This window comes from Thunnus maccoyii, chromosome 22 (genome assembly GCF_910596095.1).
Source record: "Thunnus maccoyii chromosome 22, fThuMac1.1, whole genome shotgun sequence".
In the NCBI taxonomy this organism is placed as follows: Eukaryota; Metazoa; Chordata; class Actinopteri; order Scombriformes; family Scombridae; genus Thunnus; species Thunnus maccoyii.
The window spans coordinates 13,286,599-13,310,697 of record NC_056554.1 but is presented as its reverse complement, the minus strand read 5'-3'; the positions used below and the strand labels follow the sequence as shown (position 1 = coordinate 13,310,697).

At 38.1% G+C, this 24,099-nt stretch overlaps 4 protein-coding genes across 7 annotated transcripts; all 4 read right to left on the bottom strand.

Moving 5' to 3' along the window:
* Nucleotides 1-117: 117 nt before the first annotated feature.
* LOC121889428 (transmembrane protein 272-like) lies at nt 118-3,191 on the bottom strand. Its single transcript, XM_042401378.1, has 5 exons — nt 2,453-3,191; nt 2,015-2,098; nt 1,857-1,904; nt 1,515-1,703; nt 118-549 (listed from the first exon to the last, which is right to left on the bottom strand). Exons 2-5 carry the CDS (start codon nt 2,079-2,081, stop codon nt 371-373), a joined length of 483 nt encoding a protein of 160 aa, XP_042257312.1. The 5' UTR covers nt 2,082-2,098; nt 2,453-3,191; the 3' UTR covers nt 118-370.
* Nucleotides 3,192-3,649: 458 nt separating this feature from the next.
* LOC121889375 (transmembrane protein 272-like) lies at nt 3,650-7,659 on the bottom strand. 2 transcript variants are annotated; one of them, XM_042401279.1, is made up of 5 exons: nt 7,413-7,659; nt 6,647-6,721; nt 6,484-6,534; nt 6,098-6,286; nt 3,650-5,288 (listed from the first exon to the last, which is right to left on the bottom strand). In XM_042401279.1, the coding sequence occupies exons 2-5, from the start codon at nt 6,702-6,704 to the stop codon at nt 5,113-5,115; spliced, it is 474 nt and encodes a 157-aa protein (XP_042257213.1). In that variant the 5' UTR covers nt 6,705-6,721; nt 7,413-7,659; the 3' UTR covers nt 3,650-5,112. The 2 variants fall into 2 exon arrangements, with proteins under 2 accessions (XP_042257213.1, XP_042257214.1); XM_042401280.1 differs by having other exon boundaries at nt 6,484-6,531.
* Nucleotides 7,660-11,866: 4,207 nt separating this feature from the next.
* On the bottom strand, nt 11,867-16,311 carry LOC121889387 (transmembrane protein 272-like). Of its 3 annotated transcripts, XM_042401303.1 has the most exons (8): nt 16,218-16,311; nt 15,457-15,531; nt 15,306-15,356; nt 14,957-15,139; nt 14,574-14,702; nt 13,245-13,324; nt 12,540-12,668; nt 11,867-12,137 (listed from the first exon to the last, which is right to left on the bottom strand). In XM_042401303.1, exons 2-6 carry the CDS (start codon nt 15,512-15,514, stop codon nt 13,305-13,307), a joined length of 441 nt encoding a protein of 146 aa, XP_042257237.1. In that variant the 5' UTR covers nt 15,515-15,531; nt 16,218-16,311; the 3' UTR covers nt 11,867-12,137; nt 12,540-12,668; nt 13,245-13,304. The 3 variants fall into 3 exon arrangements, with proteins under 3 accessions (XP_042257237.1, XP_042257236.1, XP_042257235.1); XM_042401302.1 differs by having other exon boundaries at nt 11,867-12,668; XM_042401301.1 differs by lacking the exons at nt 11,867-12,137; nt 12,540-12,668; nt 13,245-13,324 and having other exon boundaries at nt 14,433-14,702.
* Nucleotides 16,312-17,794: 1,483 nt separating this feature from the next.
* LOC121889267 (transmembrane protein 272-like) lies at nt 17,795-23,408 on the bottom strand. The gene is made up of 5 exons (XM_042401094.1): nt 23,274-23,408; nt 21,544-21,629; nt 21,385-21,435; nt 20,987-21,193; nt 17,795-18,935 (listed from the first exon to the last, which is right to left on the bottom strand). The coding sequence occupies exons 2-5, from the start codon at nt 21,605-21,607 to the stop codon at nt 18,727-18,729; spliced, it is 531 nt and encodes a 176-aa protein (XP_042257028.1). The 5' UTR covers nt 21,608-21,629; nt 23,274-23,408; the 3' UTR covers nt 17,795-18,726.
* Nucleotides 23,409-24,099: the final 691 nt, after the last annotated feature.

Sequence of the window (24,099 nt, the reverse complement as noted above, 5' to 3'; positions counted from 1 at the left end):
TTCGATGTAATCTGTTTCAACAATTATTTTAAGTTATATTAACTTATCGGGTTTTACAGTGTAACAGTTTCCTCTCTTTCCCTTCTTACAGTTTAAATTCCCATTTTCTGAGCTTACACAAGTGATGACTAATGAATCAAAAAGCCTAATTATGTTTTATTCTTCTCACCTTGTAGTATTTTTGTGATAAGAGATGAATAACAAAAAAAACATGTAACGCTGGTGCTTGAGGTTATTTTAATCTCCAGAATGTGCATCAGATACACATGAAAACACAGATTAATATACTTTTCATTACTGTTATAAAATCAACCAACAATCCTATATGTTTGTTGGGTCGCTGCCTTTTAATCACCACAACACAGGAGGCCTATGCACTAAATAGACAAAAGAAACAAAAGACAATACAAGACAAAAAACCAAACAGGATGTAGATCAGGTTGGTGGTCCAGAAGGCTAACTGGTAGACCGTCTTGTCACAGTAGGCTTCCACATCAGTTGTTGTCTTATCATAGTTGGGTTCATAGATGGAGTAAATCCACACATTACCTGAAGAAAAAGAGGCCCAAGCAAATTAATACTTCTCACAAAATTAAACATATTTTCCCATCATATAACAAGTACAACATGGTGGCACAAGGGTAAAGCATCTGTGTGTTAAATCTAGAGGCCTGTAAATGTTACTGCACTGCATTTATTCACCAATAAGCACAAGAAGAGAAGAGAGCTCTAATGTCGTGATTTCTCTTTAAACTTAAATTAATAAATTTTTGGGGGCAGAAGAATAAGCTGTAAACACAAGATTGACATATTACACTTCATGGAGGAGTTATGGCAAACATGTTCGCAAAAAGAATTGCTTATTTACAGCAGACATGGAGCAACATAAGCATCCATTTGGAGTCGTGTTTATGACCATCTAGTGAATGTAGGTCCAAAATTTACTAATGTTTTGGCTCAGTTTTGGTCTCCACCAACCCCTGAGGCAAATAGTAACTGCATTCCAACTGCGTCTGGAAACGATGTTGATGAGAGCTGTGAGAGTGCATTAAATAAATAAGATTGCCCTAAAACCCCCCTAAATTAGCTGAAAGACACTAAAACGCTCAGTAGAACTGAGGGAAACTGTAGTCAAGTGATCATTCTCTGTGGGCTCAACCCCTGTCACATCACTCTTTACTGCAGCTTTAAATAACAACACTAAATACCAGCAAAAAGTATGCAAAATTGAAACATTGGAATTTCAGCTCACAACTACCTAATGTACAACAGGCTGACAGTTGTCTTTACACATCTAGCAGATGAGCGTTAGCCATAAAACTAAAACAATCTGCTAAAAAAAGGTTCAAATATATGTAGGGATGGAGAGTTGGGTGATAAATTTTCGGTAACTGCAAGCAACACATTCTCACATTAAACAGAGCCATTTGTCACTATAAACATAAGGATAAGTGGAGCATTAATTTCTTGAGTCAGCACATTGATTGTGCTTTGGTTGCAGTCTTTGTGCTTACCAGCGATGAACCAGCAGCAGAGGAAGAGAGAGACCAGGCCGCTCAGGCAGCTGCAGACCTTGCGGAGACTTCCAGAGCTGGCATTGCAAGCCACGGTGGAGAACGAGGACAGCAGGGTGATGATTCCCATTACCATTAAATAGATGGGGATGTAGGGCTGCCGTGGACAGTCATTTTTGTACATAGCTCCTGTGAGACAGAAGGACAAAATCTGTTAATCATTGTACTTCATTTCACTGGTGGTGATTTCAGTCAACAATTATGGTTGTCCAATATTTCAAAAGTCAGAAAAAAATAACTAAAAACATGCAATTTTATTACACCTTTCTGACAGTCACTTACCTACTGCTAGCTGAGTAATGGACACGATGCACATCACCAGGAAACATACTGCAGGGAAAAAAGACAATATTTTCAGGTCAACAATGACACTTGCAGCAGCTACAGACAATGTGAGGACAAGTGTGCAAGGATGACTTTAGCTTATCACCGTTTCTCACCTCGGACTGATATTGAAAGATTAGCATCCAACAATAGGCTGTTGATGTCTATGCCACTCTCTGGCATTGTCAGTAATGATCAGTCTACAGACGGAAACAGATACAGGACATTAACAGCTTGTTTTTTCCAGGTACAAACAACTGGAAGTACGACATTTCAGAAGAAGTGCTCTTCATCATAATATAGTGATAAAATAACACTACTAATGCACATAGCCTACAGTAGTCTATAAAGCTGTAACAATTAATTGATTAATCGATTAGTCGATCGACAGAAAATTAAACTGCAACCCTACTAGTCTACTTCCCTTTAAGTAAAGGACAAAATTTATGTCATATTTCTACTTTCAGCAGCAACAGTATCAGCAAGAATACTAACAGTAACATAAGTCTAATAAACTAATATATGATTTTAAACTAATAATTAAATATATTTACCTTTCTGTGTGTCAGATGAGCTGCACTTCGTCTCTGGTGGCTGAAAGGGAAAGTGAAAGCCCTTTTGAGAGACTGTTTTGTATCTGTTTAAAGGTTAGCGACAGCTCATTGTTGACGTGTTCTTATGAGGTTTGTCAGCTGTATCATCATGTGCCTCAACTTCCTACTTGAGCGCTTTTTTAAATTTTGATTCTTTTATTTTTTAAAATTGTTTTCTGTTCCTTTTCTATTAAAAGTGTCTGGTAATGAGTAGTGAGTCAGAAACTATAATATAATAAATATAATATAATTATTAGTTGTAGTATAGTTAATAAGTATAATGATTTGGCATTTATCTTCATTACTTCAAATGAGGCACAGGTTTGGAATCGTAATTATTAGTTTATTATGCTTTTAGTGTTCAGGAATATAAAGTTCTGAGATCTCTCTTGTGTGTAGAAATACAACTTATCCACTGCTACCTTTATGTTGTTTTTTGTCTTGTGCTACAACTGAATCTTTCTGGTTAAATATTTCAACAGAAGTTAATTCAACTTTTCATTGATGTTAAATGTCACTTTTTTTTTTCTAAATATCCATAAAGGGAACATTGACTTATATTAATCAGGAATAAGGCTGTAATGAGTTGAGTCAATGGGGTATTAAATCTATAATATACTTCCTAGTCAAAAAAATGAAGATATCCTGTGCATAGCAATGCCAGCTGATGCAGGGCAAATTACAGAAAATCAAAAAAGTATTTCAGCGCACACCAGGATACTAGGATAGACATTATTTTATTAGGAGATTACATTAAAAAAAAAAAAAAAAAAAAAAAAAACATTGCTTCATCAGATTCACTCTGTGACAGAACAAATCTGATGAAGCAATGTGTGAAACACATAGTTTGCTCCTTTTTTTTTTTTAAATGTAATCTAACATAATAGTGTCTATCCTAGTATCCTGGTGTGCGCTGAGATATTTTTTTGATTCGTGCCTCACTTAAAAAATGTTGCACTTATGTTAAAGGACAAAAATATCTATTTCAAAAAACTGCCAGAAAATATATATCAATATAATTTTCCATTTTCAGAGTTATATCTTTAACCAACTTCAGTCCTGATCATTACCAAATATTAATTTTCAGAATTTAAACACTTAGTTTGTTTATATAATGCCACTGTTGATTTTTATGAAAAAATAACAAAAAATGAAGTATTTTCTGTTTACACTGTATACTAGATGCTGCTTCACAGTCTGGGAAATATCAATGATTAGCAACAACATTGACTTTGATGTTTTATTATTTTTTCTGCAGTGTCAGATTTAAAAAACAAAAAAAAATCACACTTGTTACCTTAGAGGAAAAAATGTCACCTTCCTAAAACTACTATAAAAATACTATATATTAATTTTATTTTCCACTCTCAACAGTTTGTATATAAATGGATCCCAGGAGGCACAAGCTCTGCATGGTGAACGTTCCCCCATCAGTGCAGGAGAACCTGTGTTATTGGGGGTCCTCCAGCACCTGTTGATGGGACACCACTGGGTCGAGTGACCTCCTACATAGTGGTGTTCACAGATGCACCCCTGACGGGGGTGGCGCCTGCCTTGGGAGAGCGATACGTGATGTGTGGCTTTCAGGGGAAAACCGACACATCAATCTCCTCAAAGTTCAGGTTCTTATCATGTGTGGCCATGTCTGATCTGCAGCCCTGTTAAGATGGTGGAGAACCTGTTGTTGTGGTCTTTAGATAGCCTCCTGCCCTCCACATTCTGGCTCTGGAAAACTGGGGTGCCAACCTCATGTTGAGAGGCAACCTTCTGGTAGACAACTGGGGGCTGCACCCCTGAGGTGGTCCAGCATATTTGGAACACATTTGAGAAAGCAGAAGTGGACGTGTTTGCCAGACAGAACAACACCCACTGCCCACTCTGGTTCTCCTTGATGCCGCAAGACGATCCACCCCTGGGGGTTGACGCATTTGCACACGTGCCGTGGCCAAGGAGGCTGCTTTATGCTTTTCCCCCTCTTCGTCTCATTCTCCCTCTGCTGGAGAGTGAGACAAGAGCGGCTGTAGGTCGTCCTGATAGCCCCTGACCGCAGTACGGCACCATGGTACAAAGAGATAACCCAGATATTGTCAGCCCAGCCCTGGTCCACCCCCCCAAGTCTGAAGTGCCCTGTCCATCAGGACTTGTGAAAAAGCTGGTGTGAGTGTCAGCTGTGGTACACCTGCAAATTTAAGTGGGCAATTGTGTACATGTGATTGGAGGAGAGTATTACCCATAGAGTCCAGTAGAGGGCTCCACCTGTGTTTGTAGAACTAGGGTTACAATATCGTAACCTTTGTTCTTGACTTTATACCAATAATGAATGAAATAACCAAAGATTTGGAGCCATTTCAGACAATGTTGACAGGATTGTTTTATGTTTTATTATCTAACATTATTGTCAGACATCATTTACTCTAATCTAACTTCTAAAATATTGTGCAATTATGTCTAATATTAAAACAAAGCTTTCCTGTGTCGTCTTCTCCACACATGGCCCTGCCTTTTCTTGCTTTTCATTTTGTTGATACAAAAGTCTTCTAATTTTTGTATACAATTTTAGTTGTGTTCTTGTGATGGGTTTTATAAGCACTAAACATTTTCTCTTTCTTGCTGCCTTTTAATCACCACGACACAGGAGGCCTATGCAACAGAGACAAAATCATAAGACCGAACAGGATGTAGGTAATGTTGGTGGTCCAGAAGGCAAACAAGTAGAGCGTCTTGTCACAGTAGGGTTCCATGCCGGTTGTTGTCTTATTGTAGTTGGGTTCATAGATGGAGTAAATCCACACATTACCTGAAGAAAAAGAGGCCCAAGCAAATTAATACTTCTCACAAAAGTAAACATATTTTCACATCATATAACGAGTACAACATGGTGGCACAAGGGTAAAGCATCTGTGTGTTAAATCAAGAGGCCTGTAAATGTTACTGCACTGCATTTATTCACCAATAAGCACAAGAAGAGAAGAGAGCTCTAATATCACAAAAAGAATTGCTTATTTACAGCAGACATGGAGCAACATAAGCATCCATTTGGAGTTGTGTTTATGACCATCTAGTGAATGTAGGTCCAAAATTTACTAATGTTTTAGCTTAGTTTTGGTCTCCACCAACCCTTGAGGTAAATGGTAACTGCATTCCAACTGCGTCTGGAAACGATGTTGATGAGAGCTGTGAGAGTGAATCAAAACAATAAAATTGCCCTAAAATCCCCCAAAATAAGCTGAAAGACACTAAAACGCTCAGTAGAACTGAGGGAAACTGTAGTCAAGTGATAATTCTCTGTGGGCTCGACCCCTGTCACATCACTCTTTACTGCAGCTTTAAATAACAACACTAAATACCAGCAAAAAGTTGATTGAGTCCAATTGAGACATTGGAATTTCAGCTCACAACTACCTAATGTACAACAAGCTGACATATTATTGCCTTGACATGGCATATGTAGGGATGGAGAGTTGGGTGATAAATTTTCGGTAACTGCAAGCAACACATTCTCACATTAAACAGAGCCATTTGTCAATATAAACATAAGGATAAGTGGAGCATTAATTTCTTGAGTCAGCACATTGATTGTGCATTGGTTGCAGTCTTTGTGCTTACCAGCGATGAACCAGCAGCAGAGGAAGAGAGAGACCAGGCAGCTCAGGCTGCTGCAGACCGTGTAGAGACTTCCAAAGGTTAAATTGCTAGCGATGGTGCAGAACGAGGACAGCAGGGTGATGATTCCTATTACCATTAAATAGATGGGGATGTAGGGCTGCTGTGGACAGTCATTTTTGTACATAGCTCCTGTGAGACAGAAAGACAAAATCTGTTAATCATTGTACTTCATTTCACTGGTGGTGATTTCAATCAACAATTATGGTTGTCCAATATTTCAAAAGTCAAAATTGATAATTTTTTGACATTTTAAAAGTCAGAAAAAAATAATTTAAAAAAAACCAATTTTAATGCACCTTCATGACAGTAAATGCACAGTCACTTACCTACTGCTAGCTGAACAGTGGGTATGATGCACATAATCACCAAGGAACCTACTGCAGGAAGACAGACAATATTTTCAGGTCAACAATGACACCTGCAGCAGCTGCAGATGATGTGAAGATGACAAGTGTGCAAGAATGACCTTAGCTCATCACTATTTCTCACCTCGTATTAGTTTTGGAGGTTTAGCAAGTCTGCTGATGTTTGTGTCACCCCAAAACATTGTCAGTAATGATCAGTCTACAGACAGAAAGAGATACAGGACATCAGCAGCTTGTTTTTTCCAGGTACAAACAACTGGAAGAACAACATTTCACAAGAAGTGCTCTTCATCATAATATAGTGGTGAAATAACACTACTAATGCACATAGCCTACTGTAGTCTATAAAGGTGCAACAATTAGTTGATAAATTGATCTGCTACAATTTTGATAATCTAACAATCATTCGAGCAATATCTATGCAAAAATCCACTGGTTCCAGCTTCCCAAATATTAATATTTATGGTTTTAACATTCCTCTGTGATAATAAACTGCTTATCTTTGGGTTTTGGACTGTTGAGTGGAAAAAAGTAACCATGTCCTCTGGGAACTTGTGATGGGCATTTTTCACAATTTGTTGACATTTTACAAACCACACAAATAATTAATAGAGAAAACAATCGGTACATTAATGAACAATGAAAATCATTAGTTGCAACCCTAGTAGTCTACTTCCCTTCAAGTAAAGGATAAAATCCATGTTGTTGTTTTTTTTTCTTTTAGCAGCAACACCAGTATCAGCAACAATATTCACTGTAACATAATATAATATAACACATCTAATAAAATAACCAATAACAGTTTCTACTGGGAGAGGGTGGTTTGATTATTCTTTCTCATGCACAATAAACTAATATTTGATTTTAAACTAATAATTAAATATATTTACCTTGCTGTGTGTCAGATGGGCTGCGCCTCGTCTCTGGCAGCTGGAAGGGAAAGTGAAAGCCTTTTCCAGAGACTGTTATGCTGGAACACAACAATTTATCGGTTGCAGACAGTTTATCGTTCACGTGTTCTTGTGAGGTGTGTCGTTGTCAGCCTCAACTACCTAGTTGGGTGGCTTTTTTTAGATTGATACTTCCCTGTCTATTACAAGTGTCTTGAAACTTGAATAATTTGGTATTTATCTTTATTACTTCAAATGAGACACAGTTTGGGAATTTTCATGGACTCCTTATTATTCTTTTAGTGTTCAGAAATATACATTTCTGAGGTCTCTCCGATGTGTGGAAATGCAACTTATGCTACCTTTTATATGTTGTTATTGGTCTTGTCCTACAACTGAATCTTTCTGGTAAAATATTTCAAAAGAGTTAATTCAACTTTTCATTACATTAAATGTCTGTTTTCCTTTCTAAATATCCACAAAGGGAACATCAAGCTAAATTAACCAGAAATTAAGCTTTAGTTTCTTTTGTTGCTTGCAAGAAGATGTATCATACTACAATGAGTTGAGTCAATAGGGTATTTATTAAATCTATAATATCCTTCCTCTAGCCCTTGTGCCTCACTTTAAAAATGTTGCACTGATGTTAAAGGGAAAAAATGTCACACTTTCACTGAGTTAAATCTTTAACCAACTTCAGTCCTGATTATCACTACCAAATATTCATTCATTTTCAGAATTTTGACCCTTTAAATGCCAGTTTGTTTACATAATGCCACTTGTGATTTTTATGAAAAAAAAAAAGAATTATTTTCTGTATACACTGTATACTAAATGCTAGGGAGGAACTTAGGGGAAAGAGCGTCACATTGGTTTAGAAAGAAACACATCCTGCATGACATAGCATCACAGAAAAGCAGATCTGTCTCTGGTTGTGCTCACTGGTGGCGTTATCTGTTGTACCAGCTAGTGCAGCTCGTCTCTCTGGCTAATGGTGATAAAGAGCTGCTGTTGGTCATCCTGATAGCCCTTGACCACAGTACGGCACCATGGTAGACAGAGATAACCCAGATATTGGCAGCCCAGCCCTGGTCCATCCACCAAGTCTGGGGAACCCTGTCCGAGAAGGTGGACTCAATAGGCACACTGTGGCTCAGGAGGTAGAGAGGGTTGTCCACTAATCAAAAGATCGATGGTTCGATCCCTAGCTCTTCCAGTCCGCATGTCGAAGTGTCCTTGGGCAGGATACTAAAACCCAAATTGCTCTCAAAGGCTGCACCGTGAGTGTGTGTGTATGTATTAGATTAGGTCTCCTGATGATCAGGGTGGCACCTTGCATGGCAGCCTCTGCCATCAGTGTATGAATGGGTGAATGTTTACACCCAGTGGAAAGTGCTTTGAGTGGTTGGAAGACGAGAAAGGCACTGTACAAATGCAGTCCATTTACATTTGGCCAACCTCTCCAGGCTTGGTTCCTGAGATGGGCAGGCTGATGCAGGCTGGACTGTCTGCACAGGTGACACAGACCATTCAGGCGGCGAGAGCAGCATCCACCATTGCTTGCTACAAAGAAAAGTGGTTGGGATTCAAAGACTGGTTGTGAGGAAAGGAGACTAGTCCCCCTGACATGTGCAGTTGGAGAGGTTCTCTCCTCTCCACAGTATCTGGTGGAAAAGGGGCTGTCTCATGCCACTGTTAAAGTGTATGCAGCAGCTATTTCCTCCTGTCATGAGGGTTTTGGCGACAGACCTGTTGTCGCCCAACCCCTTGTGAAAAAGTTTCTTACAGGGGGTTAGGAGACAACACCTGTTGACACTTGTCTCCACCCCCCAGTGGGAACTACCATTGATGCTCAAGGTCTTGGTGATTCCTATGAGCCTCTGGAGCACTCCTCTCTGAAGGTGCTGTCATTCAAGAGAGCTTTGCCGCTTGCGCTGAATTCAGCTAAGAGAGTGAGTGAGCTGTGCACCCTGACGGTTCCCCCAGCTGTTGTGGTGACCACAGCAGTGTTACTCTCAGACTGGACCCCTCCTTTGTTCCCAAGAACATAAGGATTTCATTTCTGTCGAAAACTATTCAGCTAGAACCATTTTGTCTTCCACCCTATGGGCACATCAGGGAGGCAAAATTACGTCTATTGTGCCCAGTATGTGCGTTGGCATGTTATGTTGAACGAACAGCCCCCATTTGGTGCACTGAACAGCTGTTCTGTGCTATGGAGAGGTGTGGCCAGTCAAGCCCTATCCAAGAAATGCCTAGCTAGTTGGCTTTGTGAATGCATCTCCCAAGCCTAAAGGCAAGCGGGTAAGGAACTCTCCACTACAGTCCCAGCCCATTCCACATGTAGTATACCAGCATTGCAGGTCTTATTCAGTGAGGTGAGGTGAGTGTTGAGGACTTTGCACAGCAGCATCTTGGTCTAAGCCTGATCTGTTTATTAGGTTCTATTGCTTGGACAAGACGGGCTCCTTTTCAAGGTTTGTGCTTGCAGGGGCAACTCAGGACTTGTATTGTACCAGTCATCTTTAGATATTTTCATCTTCACCAACATTTCAACCATCTTCTGTCTCTTTCAATCAACAGTTTTGAGTAGTAACAATAATTCAATGTGAGGCAGGAAGTCTCATAAAATTGAGCCTCAAAATATGTATCAAACATTTAGTAAAATTCATTGGGCTGGCTACTATCCAAACCAAAACACACACACACACACAAACACACACGTGGTGTTCAAATTCATATGCTGCCTATAATGAAGGGTGAAGCCTGTGAAGCTGTGACTTTTAGAGGACCGAGGTCTAGATTATTGCATGTTCCTGCCTCTGGTCTCTCAAAGAGACATATTACATGTACAAGATTGATTCCAAACAGAATATATCAACCTAAAGGAGTTTGTGTGCAGCTGCAGAATTGTAAAAACATGTAGGTTGCTAGTATTGGTTGTATCTCTAGACTCTAGAGACTTAAGGTGGACATCTAGTGGCCTCTATATGTTACTACAGTGTATTTATTCTCCAACTGATGAACCTTAATAGGAGTCAGGTAAACAACAACCTGGTAATGTACTGTATATGTTGCGTGTGAGCATGAGGGTGTGTGTTAGTCTCACCTTCCTCATTCAATATCTCTTTTTGATGCTTGATTTCTGTTCCCTTTTCATTACAGTGATAAAAAAAAATTGGATCAGTGATCATAAAAAGAGATTAAAAGAGACAAGTCTGAGGGTGACATTAAACAAAAAACCAAAAATTTTACTGTAGCAAACTTTCAAGAAAGTCAGGGCAGGTTGGTGGGGTTTTTTTAGGAGCAAGAGTTTCAAATAACATAATGACCCAATAAAAAACTCAAAAAAGGACAGTTTGTGGGCATGTGGACATGAGGTTCCTTGTTTAATGTCATTTTCATGCTGGATTTCTAATCTCTTTCCATTACAGTGATAAAAATGAGGATTAGTAAAGGAAAGCCAAAGACTCAAATACAATGTATTTGTTTTGTTTTTTACCTATATACTATAAACCACAAGGACAATGCAACATGCAAACCATATGTGTGGAAGAGCAGGTGATCACACTTTTGATAGGGAACTGTTTCTCTGTGTGATAATGACTGAAATGTGTGATCTTGGAGGTGTTGTTATATTGTGCACAGTTACCACTGCGATACTTTCCATGGAGAGGGCTGAGAGGTGTCTGAATGGGTTGTGCAGGTCTATTCTTATGCGCAGAATTTGCATGCACCAAAAATCTCCATCAATTTATGGTCATGTCAACAAGAGGGGCGAGATGAGGGGGAGGTGATCTTTAAAGTTAGTAGCTAGTTCTGGATCTGATTATAGAATGTGGCAGTGCCATTTAAAAACTGACTTAACATGTAAGTTGGGAGAATATGTAGTCATGCATGTGACAGAACTTCTTATTTTCATGGCTGGTACTTAAAAGTTCAGTGCGAGATTTTTGGAGTGCTATGTTGTATGCTTAGGATATCCTTATTGAACAAATCCTGATTACATTAACAAGATGGGCTGGCAAAGACTGAGGGGGAAAACGCTGATTTATAGGCTACTAGGTGACTAATGAGGGAATGAGGAGCAGGTGCACAGACAGGTGTGGGGATCAGGTGGGTGGAGTTAGCAGGAACACACTGAGGGCTAACATTTGCTAATTAGCAGTAAACGCAAAGTACAGTTGACATGAATGACATAATTGTACAAAATGTAATAGAAATCCACTCAACAATTGTTGAGATATTTCAGTCTGGACCACTTATTACTTTATGATAGAAAATATTATAATATCCAAACACATATTTTTGTGGTAGTAAAAATACTGTCGTGTAGTAAGATTTAAAAATTGTAAAAAAAAGAAAAATACAAAGAAATTACAGTATTTTATATGCAAATTATAAATAAACCATGTGGTGCTGGTGCTTGAGGTAATTTTGTAGGAAAGCTGCTGCGGCTTCAAAGGTAAAATATGTATGATATTAAATCCACACTGCACCTCCACTGTGATCTTCTCTATACGTTTTTTAATTAACTTTGCATCTAATTAGGAAGATGACGGAGGCAACAGTAGCAGCAGCAAATGAACAGACCTATTGGGATGTAGGTCATGTTGGCGGTCCAGAAGGCAAACAGGAAGAGCATTTTGCAGTAAGGATCTACATCTTTGTGTCACCTTGTCCTATTGTAGTTGGGTTCATAGATCAAGTTGATCCACACATTACCTAAAGACAAAGAAACCAAAAGTACACTGTGTTTGTATATGAAGGGCTGTTAGACTTCTGTTCTTCTCTCATACGGATGTTTCACCTTTACAGATCTTGGATTTGAAACTACACTAATCAATATTTTTATATTAACAATGGCTCAAATGTGTAATGTAAAAGGGATCGCTGACTGTCACAAACCAAGACATCCCGATACTCCAATACTACAAATAATTAGCGAGTGTGTGTAGCTTGAGATACATGCAACACCTTCAGCAGCCAGCTCATTGCAGCCCCAATCAGATGTATCTTGCCCCCTAACTCTTTTATTTATTTGTCTCTAGATGTCGTCGTTGGGGTCAGCGTGGCCAGACAGTAAGAAGCAGACAAGGACGTCACAGCCACACAACAGGAACAAACCCAAGAGGATGTAGACCAAGGTGGTGGTCCAGAAGGCAAACAGGTAGAGCGTCTTGTTGCAGTAGGGATCCACACTTGTTGTGTTCTTGTTGTAATTGGGCTGATAAATAGAGTAGATCCACACATTACCTAGAAGAAAAAAAATACACTTTGTGTTTTTTATGACAGTTTCAGTAATTCCACATCTAAAATTACAATTCTAAAAATACCCCACCCCCCCCCCCCAAACACACAAACACACACACAGAGTCCAGAGCAGACAGAATGAAACAGACTTTAGGTTATACTTTACTCGAATTGACTACGACTGCTCACTGCCATAAGTGCAAAAAAAATTTGGCAGTAAGGGAAACAATACAAGTAATTTATCAAATAACTGTTGAACAAGCAGAACATCAGTGCTGTGTTTGCCATTTTTGTAGCTTTTTTTTTTCGCTACATTTTTATAGAGTCCCACACTCACACCCTGCACATTGTTATTTTCTGGGGGCCACACACCCACTGCCCAATGGTTGGGGCCCAGAAATACAGAAAAATAAAAAGAAAATACAGACAGAGTTATCTGAGTGATGTGCAAGATGCAGAGAATCACCTTTGAACATACTGTTGACAGACAGACAGAACATATTTGAAAGTCAACACTGACCTACGTGCCGCCACTGTGAACACAAGCATACATGACTTTTGCACATCACTATCACTCACCTACTGCTGTAGAGGGATGACGTCTGCAGATGCCTTGAAATGTGTCAATCTCTGACATTATTAGTAATGGTGAGTTGAACCTACAGAGGGAGAAACATGTCAGATCATACAAGCTGCAAAAGTTGAGTCTGAAAACAGGAAGTTGCTTTTTTTTTTTTTTTTTTTAGCAGAAAATGTATTTAAACTCAATAATAACAGTAAATTAACAGTATCAAAATATGTTTTGAGAAAAAATCAGACATGTTATACCTTTATGTGTGTCAAATGGGCTGCAGCTCATGAATGATGAAGATAAAGTGAAAAGTTTCCAGACAAGAACCTGTTTAAGCTGCAGTGTGGGACTTTTGTCTCCCTCTTCTGGAATTTTGAGTAATTACAAAAACACTGTCTATGGTTTCAATGTCTGCATAGGGTCTGCATCCCCCTCCCCTATTTTTAGCCTTTTTTCCACCACAGAAATGTACTTCCAGCAGTTCTGGTGCACCAGCATGAGAAAGTTGCCACAGACTTCAGATTTAAAAACTCTGTGTGGGGGAGAACGGGGTAAATCGAGACAGTGGGCAAAATGAGCTGCCCTCTTTATTTAGGTAACCATAAACAAAAGTAATCATGTGACCACAAATTAAGAAAGTATATTTCACATTACTCAATCCATCTTGGACTCAAGCACATGGAGAGAGTGGTAAGGAAAACAGAGCAAAAAAAATTATTTTGTCATGCCAAGTGAATTCATGGCATTAATAAAGTTATCAGACTTGTATCTTAATTAAAATAGAGAAGCTTTGGGCATTATTACATGATAATTTAAGTCAAGGTAAGCTACAAAACAAGGTCACAACATCCTATGAATTAATGATTTTTTTTTCGTGTCATACCATTAAAAACAGTCCAACCCACATAAGATTACATGACATGCAATAATACAGCATATCTGTCACTGTCACTATTTTGGGTGTAGAAAAGAGATAACACAGATAACAGTGTCTGGTTTGTTTGTCCTCTTAGTCCATTAATCTTATTTTCTCCATCTCTGTGTCAACTGGGTTGTCTGTTCGAGATATATATTTTTTTCAAATCAGCACTCTGTTTGAAGATCTCTCTGCTTAGTAGTAGTTAGTATTTTTGGGATAAGAGATGAATAATAAAAACATGTGACACTGGTACTTGAGGTGATTTTAATATCTCCAGAATGTACATCAGACATCTTTGAAAACAAAGATTAATATACTTTACATTACTGTTATTAAATCCACCAACAATCCTAAACGTTTGTTGGGTTGCTGTCTTCTAAAAGGAGGAATGTGCAACAGCCAGACAAAATCAAGAGACCTGACAGGATGTAGGTGAGGTTGGTGGACCAGACGGCAAACATGTAGAGCGTCTTGTTGCAGTAGGGTTCCACACTGGTCGTTGTCTTATTGTAGTTGGGTTCGTAGATGGAGTAAATCCACACATTACCTTGAGAAAAAGAGGCCCAAGCAAATTCATACTTCTAACAGAGGTAAATGTGTTTTCCCATCATATAACAAGTACAACACAGTGGAACAAGAGTGAAGCATCTGTGTGCTAAATCTAGAGGCCTGTAAATGTTACTGCACTGCATTTATTCACCAATAAGCATGATAGGAAAATTTAATATCATTATTTCTCTTTAAACTTACATTAATAGGTCAGTGCATTGATTATGCATTGGTTGCAGTCTTTGAGCTTACCAGTGATGAACCAGCAGAAGAAAAAGACAGAGACCAGGCAGCTCCAGAGCTTGCTTTGATTTCCAAAGCCGGCGAAGCAGGGCAGGATGGCGAGCACAGACAGCAGCAGGGGGATGACTCCCATTACCATTAAGTAGATGGGGATGTAGGGCTGTCGTGGACACTCATATTGGTACATAGCTCCTGTGAGACACAAGGACAAAATCTTTTAATCATTGTACTTAATTTTACTGGTGATGATTACAATAACCAATTATGGTCATCTGATATTACAAAAGTCAGGAAAAAATAATTTTAAAAAAATACAATTTTAATACACCCTCATGACAGTAAATGCACAGTCACTTACCTACTGCTAGCTGAACAACAGGCATGATGCACATAATCACTGAGGCACATACTGCGGGAAGATAGACAATATTTTCAGGTCAACAATGACACCTGCAGCAGCTGCAGATGATGTGAGGATGTGAGGACCTTAGTTCATCACTGTTTCTCACCTAGTATCACTATTGGAGTTTTAGCAAGGCACTTGGTGCATTCGCCACTCTCTGGCATTGTCAGTAATGATCAGTCTACAGACAGAAAGAGATACAGGACATCAGCAGCTTGTTTTTTCCAGGTACAAACAACTGGAAGTACAACATTTCACAAGAAGTGCTCTTCATCATAATATAGTGGTGAAATAACACTACTAATGCACATAGCCTACTGTAGTCTATAAAGCTGCAACAATTAGTTGATAAATTGATCTGCTACAATTTTGATAATCTAACAATCATTCGAGCAATATCTATGCAAAAATCCACTGGTTCCAGCTTCCCAAATATTAATATTTATGGTTTTAACATTCCTCTGTGATAATAAACTGCTTATCTTTGGGTTTTGGACTGTTGAGTGGAAAAAGTAACCATGTCCTCTGGGAACTTGTGATGGGCATTTTTCACAATTTGTTGACAATTTATAGACCACACAAATAATCAATTAATTGAGAAAACAATCAGTAGATAAATCAACAATGAAAATCATTAGTTGCCACCCTGCTAGTCTACTTCCCTTTAAGTAAAGGACAAATTTTATGTTGTTTTTCTACTTTTAGCAACAGCAGCAACAGGATCAGCAAGAATACTAACGGTAACGGTAACATAAATCTAGTAAAATAACCACTAATAGTTTCTACAGGGAGAGGATGGTTTGATTATTCTTTCTTAAGCACAATAAACTAATATTTGATTTTAAACTATTAATCAAATATGCTTACCTTGCTGCGTGTCAGATGATCTGCACCTCGTCTCTGGTTGCTGGAAGGGAAAGTGAAAGCCCATTCGAGAGACTGTTATGTATCTATTAAAAGGTTTCAGAGAGCTCATCGTTCACAAGTTCTTGTAAGGTTTGTCATTGTAGGTCTCAATTTCCTAGTTGAGTGTCTTTTTTTAGATTGCTCTTTCTATTATAAGTGTCTGGTAATGGGAGGCAGTGAGTCAGAAACTTGAATTTGAATTTGGTATTTATCTTTATTACTTCAAATGTGACACAGGTTTGGAATTTTCATGGACTCATTATGCTTTTAGTGTTCAGAAATATAAATTTCTGAGGTCTCTCCGATGTTTAGAAATACAATTTATACACTGCTACCTTTATGTGTGTTTTTTTTGTCTTGTCCTACAACTGAATCTTTCTTGAAAAACATTTCAACATAAGTTAATTAAACTTTTCATTGACATTAAATGTCTCTTTTTTCTTTCTAAATATCCATAAAGGGAACATCGACTTAAATTAATCAGAAATTCAGCTTTATTTTCTAAGTTTCTTTTGATGCTAGCAAGAGGATGTATCATACTGCAATTCAATAGGGTATTTATTGAATCTATATCATTCCTCTAGAGCTTGTGCCTCACTTTAAAAAAGTTGCACTGATGTTGTTTAAGGAAAAAAATGTCCGTGTCAAAAAAAACCTGCCATAAAACTATATTAATATAATTTTCCACTTAAACTGAGTTAAATCTTTAACCAACTTCAGTCCTGATCATAACTACCAAATACTCATTCATTTTCAGAATTTCAACCCTTTAAATGCCAGTTTTTGACATGATGCTACTATGTTTATAAATGAAAAAATATATATATTTTTCAGATAAATATCTGGCAACTGTGTTCAAAAATGACGTCCAGTTTGTAAATGCAGGTTCAACAGTTTGTATATAAATGTAATAACATCCAAATATGTTTGTCATGAAAATTATATATGATATATATAGATATATGTGGATTTCTATTACATATATTTAAAACAAGAAATATTTGTCTGTTAATTAGAAATATATTTGTGAACCTTAATTTTTATGTGGATATTTTGTTACATTTATATACAACGATAAATATTTTTGTGTGCATTCAAAAATACTTTTGTGGACAGAGTCATTTATATATAAATCCAAAAATACATTTGTGAATCCTTCAAAGTGCATTCATGAATTATGAGACTGATCTTTCTATCTATATATACACACACACACGCGCACACACACATACATATTTTTGCCCTGGCAAACATGCAAACATGAGAAAATTGTTCAGTCTGGTAGAAAATAGTAATAACTACAATTTTGAAGCCAGGGCTCTAGATTGAAAGCGTGATATAAGAGAATGCATGATTTTATGCTGTAATGGCCATGGAATTTCCAAAATTGATAAGAAGAGTCCACACCCTTGTCAAAATTTATGCCGAATGCTTTAACACAGCCAAAATGATCAAAAAACTGCAAATTAAATATTCAAAAATGGCCCTAGTGCTAGAGACGTCTTCAGTCCCTGTGAAGATAAAGAAGTGACATGGAATAATTCTTTCTCTTTTAATTGATTCTTCAGGTGGAAATTACAAAATCTCTGATAGTATATTCCAAGGTTCTTGGTAAATAATATATCATCTTAACATTTAGAGTAAATCAGTTACAGCAGTGAAACTCCTCTGATACAGTTTGATCTGGAAACTAAGTTCAGTATATGTTGTGATTAAACCATAAACAGTGGAAAACTAAAAGGAAACCATCAAAAAGTTGGTTTCCTCAGAGAACAAACCCCCTGCTTTATGTATCATATAGTATTTTACACAAGTTTATGGAGTATAAAACATTATTGTCTGGTGCCTGACAGGCACGATGCGGACTTTGATTGGTTAAATGACCGTTGAAACAAATTATATACAAACAGGTATCAGTGTAAAAAAGACATAATAATAAGAGAAAATGAATTTGCACAGTACACACATTTTATAATTTTATCGTATCTGGAAATAGTTCAATTACTGGCTCAGCATGTAAACAGTAGATCTCATACATATACATATATATCTTTTGGAAAGGCACTATTAATTTATTAATTACCTACAAACAGAATGTACTGCAGCATCTGCAGAGGTAGAAAAGGTTCAGCGGTGAGAAAAGATTCATCTACACCATTTTAGAGTTAAGTATGTATCTATTGGTCCACCCATAAGAATGCTGTGGGATTAGAAATACCACTACAATGCATGATAGGTGTTAAAATAAGAAAAATTATGTGTTGCAAATTTTGTGCTGCAAATAATGACCCATTAACATTAACTAGAGACAACAAAGGGTTCATCCAGTAAATAAAGTGCACTCTTAATCTACTTTAACTGTTTTACTACTTGCTGATGATTAAGTGATAAAATGAGGAGTACTACAAGTAATCCTCATTGCAGCCCCATCAGATGCATCTTGCCCCCTCACTCTTTTATTTATTTGTCTCTAGACGTTGTCGTCCGGGTCGGCACGGCCACACAGTAAGAAGCAGACAAGGACGCAACAGCCACACAACAGGAACAAACCCAAGAGGATGTAGACCAAGGTGGTGGTCCAGAAGGCAAACAGGTAGAGCGTCTTGTCGCAGTAGGGATCCACACTTGTTGTGTTCTTGTTGTAGTTGGGCTGATAAATAGAGTAGATCCACACATTACCTAGAAGAAAAAAAATACACTTTGTGTTTTTTTATGACAGTTTCAGTAATTCCACATCTAAAATTACAATTCTTGACTTTATACCAATAATGAAAGAAATAATCAAAGATTTGGAGCCATTTCAGACAACGTTGACAGGATTGTTTGATGTTAAGAGTAATTATCTAATATGATTGTCAGATATTATTTAGTCTAATCTAACTTCTAACATATTGTGCAATTATGTCTAATGTTAAAGCAAAGCTGTCCTTTCTTGTGTCTTCTTCTCCACACATGGCTCCACCTTTTCTTGCTTTTGGTTTTGTTGATACAAAAGTCTTCTCATTTTTTAAATACAATTTTAGTAGTGTTCTTGTGATGGGTTTTATAAGCACTAAACATTTTCTCAAACTGTTCTTTCCATATCATATATCTCTTCAACAATGCCCAGCCACTGCCTTAGAGTACAAGGATTCACTTTGCACAATTTTGCATACATCATTGCAAAATGTTTCCATTTTCTGCACAGTCTCCAGCACAGTGATGTGTAGATTAAAATCTGCTTTTAGTCTGAGGAGAAATTTAACTTTACTTTTCCAAAACATTTTTCTATTGCATGGAGTTAGTGGTTGTATGTTTTAGCTTACATACTATATTGTGCCAGCATCTTCGGTGTCCTTCAAATCAACAGTTTTGAGCAGTAACAATTATTCAGGACATCTTGTAAAATTAAGCCTCAAAATATGTATCAAATGTTTAATTAAATTGGGCTGGCTACATTCTGCACCAACAAACACACACACGGTGTGTTCACATTCATATGCTGCCTAAAATAAAGGGTGAAGTTAGTAAAGCTGTGACTTTTAGAGGATCGAGGGCTAGATTATTGCATGTTCCTGCCCCTAGTCTCTCAGAGAGACATATTACATTTACGAGATTGATTCCAAACAGAATATGTCAACCTAAAGGAGTTTGTGTGCAGCTGTGGAATTGTAAAAAACGTGGTTTGACAAGATTGGACCTCTAGAGACTCTAAAGACATAAGGTGGACATCTAGTGGCCTCTACCTGTTACTGCAGTGTGTTTATTCACCATCTGGTGAACTTTAATGGAATTTTAGTTTAAAGGAGAGTCAATTTCCTCTATCTTAGTATGACCCAAGTTCTCATTTCAACAGCATCCTCGGTAAAGATCTGACTGCATAACAGAAATACCTTTCCTCTTTCTACTCAGTTTCTATATTTCCACGTTTCTTTGTCTTTTAATTGATTCTTCAGGTGGGAATTACAAAATCTCTTTGACAGTATGTTCCAAGATTCATGGTAAATAATATATCATCTCATACCATGGTCTGGTTGAATACTCTTCTCTGACTGGCAGGCAGGTGTGCATTAAAACCTTTAAATGCACACATAGTTCGGCTCTTGTTCGTGTATGCCCACAAGCAGCTTTCCATTGGTCGCCTTTGTTGCTAAGGTTGTTGTTAAGGCTGTTCCATGGGTTGTTTTACGTCATCCATTTTCATATTTCGGATCGGATTCAGGCTTTTTGTATTTGAGAGGCTGACATTTTGATTAAAGAACGAGAAAAAGAAGTGAAATCCAACTACTAATGTTTGTTTATGTAGCCTCCAGAGCCACTGGACGTCTCCTGAGACGCAGTTTCCGGAAGTTGGCCAGTGAAAACACAATGGGAAGGGGGCCTTAACGGCGACAGGAGCTAAAACAGCCTGTTTCAGACAGAGGCTAAACTGAGGGGCTGCATAAAGAACCAGTATAAGATAAATAAGGAGTTTTTTTTAACTGTAAATCATGCAAAGATATTCCAGTAGAGCCCCAGAATATGAATATAGACCTGGAAATGTGCATGATGCGTCCCCTTTACCAATTTTGAACGGTGGTTACCTGTTGACCACAACTATGTTTGAGGTGTCCCGTTACAGAAGTTAAACAAATAAATGCCAGCCAGAAACAATCAGAAACACGAATTCCTCTTGGCCATAGTGAGAACCATCCTTTGTCATGCTTCCTGTCACTTCCCTTATTTGTCAGCCTACCATGGTTTAAACTTACCAGCGATGAACCAGCAGAAGATGAAGAAAGAAGTCAAAGAGTTCCAGATTGTGCAGAGTCGGCTGAGGGGGTTAGTGGTGCCATCTTTGGGCTCCTGAGCGCAGGGCAAGCAGGAGAGTACCGACAGGATCAGGCCAAATACTCCCACCACTATCAAATAGATGGGAATGTAGTGTTGCCGCGGGCAGTCATTCAGGTGTATTGCACCTGTTGGACACAGATGGATGACAATTTTATGAGACTTTCTTGGTTGGTCATTGAGCGTTTTCACAAAATTCAAGAATTTATTTAACCAGAAGTACAGAAAAAATTGGACTTTCTGACATCTCAAAATCATAACAATTCAGTGAACAAAATGTCTGTAAACTTTAATCATAGCACGCCCATCTGTCACTCACCGATTGCAATCTGAGCAATGGGCATGATGCAGAAAACCAGTTTTGAACATGCTGCAAGAAGGAAGAATATATTTAAACAAAAGCACACACATGCTTTTATCTGACAACAATTAAACTATGACACAAGTGTGTATGACTCTGACCGTCAAAACATCTCACCTAGTATCGGCGTTGGGGGTTGAGGAGGACTGCGCATGCGTTGAATAAGCCCAGCGTTTGACATTATCAGCAATTAAGACTCTAACCTACAGAGGAAGATAAAGAAATCACTGGCTAATATTGGCCATGTTTTTAAAAAGTAAAAATATCTGCACACTGAAAGCTGACTGTGATTTTTTTGTCTTTATCAGATAAGAAACAAGAGGGGAAAAAAACACAGCAAAGCAACAAAGCAAGAAAAAGAATTACTAGGTTTTACTTTCACTCTTCTTCCCAACCCAAGAAGTAACATTTCTTATTGGAAAGACATTGGAAAATTTGCAATTGATGTGTTTGAAATTTGTAGTTAAAAGTAAAATATGTTTGTTTTCATGCTGTAAAAATAATAAAAAGATTTAGCACTGTGGTGGATTTGAATGACATTTCAATCTGAAGTGTATATTTTTGACTGTTTCGACACCACAACACAAAAGGCAAATTACTTGTATGTGAAAACCTACTTGGCACTAAACCTGGTTCTGCACTTTAATGTAGGGCTGCAATTTCAGTATTGATTAATCAATTAATCACTTAGTCTATAAAATGTCTGAAAATAGTGAAACATGCATAATTAATTTATGTCCTGGACACCAAGATGACATCTTCAAATAGATGATTTTGTCCAACCAAAACCACAAAACCTTGAAATATCTAATTTACATTGATACAAAACAGAGAAAAGCAGCAAATCTTCACATTTGAGAAGCTTAAACCAGTGAGTATTTGGGATTTTTGCTCGATTTTTGCTCGACACGCCATGCAGATACCTGTCTCTTTTTGTAAGCAGTAAATGAGTCCATTTTGAATTTGTATTTGACTTAGTAATGTAATTTTCAAATGCATGTAGTTTGTCTTATAAACCGGTTTGAAGCTTTTAGGGGAAGTACAAAGAGCATGTAAGAGTTGTGTTTTAGTTGGGTTAAGACAAAGCATTCAAACAGCTGTACAAACATGTGACTGTTGGAGTGATTAAATCATGAGTTAGTGGGTTCAGTTGACCACAACTACCCAAATTTAATTTAGGCTCCCATGCAGTAACTATTTGAGTGTCTAGCACCAACAGCAAATATAATTACATGGGCTATAGTGACTTGAACTGCACACAGTGTGGATTTATGCTCACACACTACAGTCCTTTAACGTGACTATGAGGAGATTATGAGGAGAGACTATTCTCTGAATTACAGCCAAGAGGTTTGACTGCATTCCCAGCAGAGCCAGTTTGACCAATATTACAGGAACAGCAGCAGCAGGAAACAACCTATTACAACACATAAACAGACAGCAGAAATTAAGGAAATGGGGGGAAATATTCAGAGAAATTGGTTCGTTTAACTCCCGCTTTATTATCACGATAAATTAAGAATAAAATCCTACGACAGGAAGCCTAAAAAAAACTACTCGGTGCACTTCCTCACTAAAAACAGGGCGAGGTAAGTCCCTTAGAAGTGACAGGCTAAGCAAATACAACCAAATCAGACCAGATAAGGTTAAAACACGACCTCGCCTTTTATTTGAAAGTTGGCTGAATGTTCAGCGCCGCGCCCCGGTAACACACTGACATAAAGTTGACTTCTGCTCCTCGGAAATGAGTTTATTCTCCAAATACAACCGCACAGTCTCCGGTAACCGTCAACACAATCTATTTATGCGTGAAATCTCTGTTTCCCGTCTTATTCTTTGACTCTTACCTTTTCTGTGGGTCTGTTTACCTCCTCCCGGTGTGCTGCTGGGACTCTTGACAGCCGCGCCTTGTGGGATGCCAAGCCTCCTCGGGAGCGCGCAGACACACAGTGAGGGGAGGCGTTCATGCGGTCAGCTGATTGTAAAAATGACTCATGCCATACCAGACTCCTGCACATGAGGCCAAAAATGTTTTATTTCTAAATAAATTCTAAATAAAAACAAAATAGCATCAGGATGTGTCTGTCGTCCAAAGCACATTTCGTTAATTTAAAGGGGACATATCACGCACATTTCAACGTCTATATTTTTGGTCTGGGGCTCAACTGGAACATATTTGCAGGATTAACAGTTTTAAAAAATTCTTATTTATCTTATACTAGCCGTTTATGCGGCCCCTAAGCTCAGCCTCTGTCTGAAACAGGTTGCCTTAGCTCCTGTCTCTTTAAATGCACAATAGGCTATGTCATTTTCTGCCATGAGGGGTCTCTCAATCAAAACAATAACAAAAGACAGAGGATGTGTTCCGATACCCATATTATCATACTGTAAGTATGCCAGAAAAAGATTTAGCCTAATATGTCCCAATACATAGGATGTCAAATGCAGTATGCCAAAAGTACCAGGGGGTACTACATCCGGTCACATTTTGCAGTATGCAAGCCACCATGTTTTTCTGGCTATTCTGACCCACAAGCCTCTGCACAGCGGAAGATACGTCACATCAACTGAGCTGCTGAAAGAGAACAGACCAATGACAGCACATTGGCAGAGCAACAATAGAAGCCGCAATGTCTGTACTGCAGCTGCCTTTTAATGCTTTGTACTTTTGTA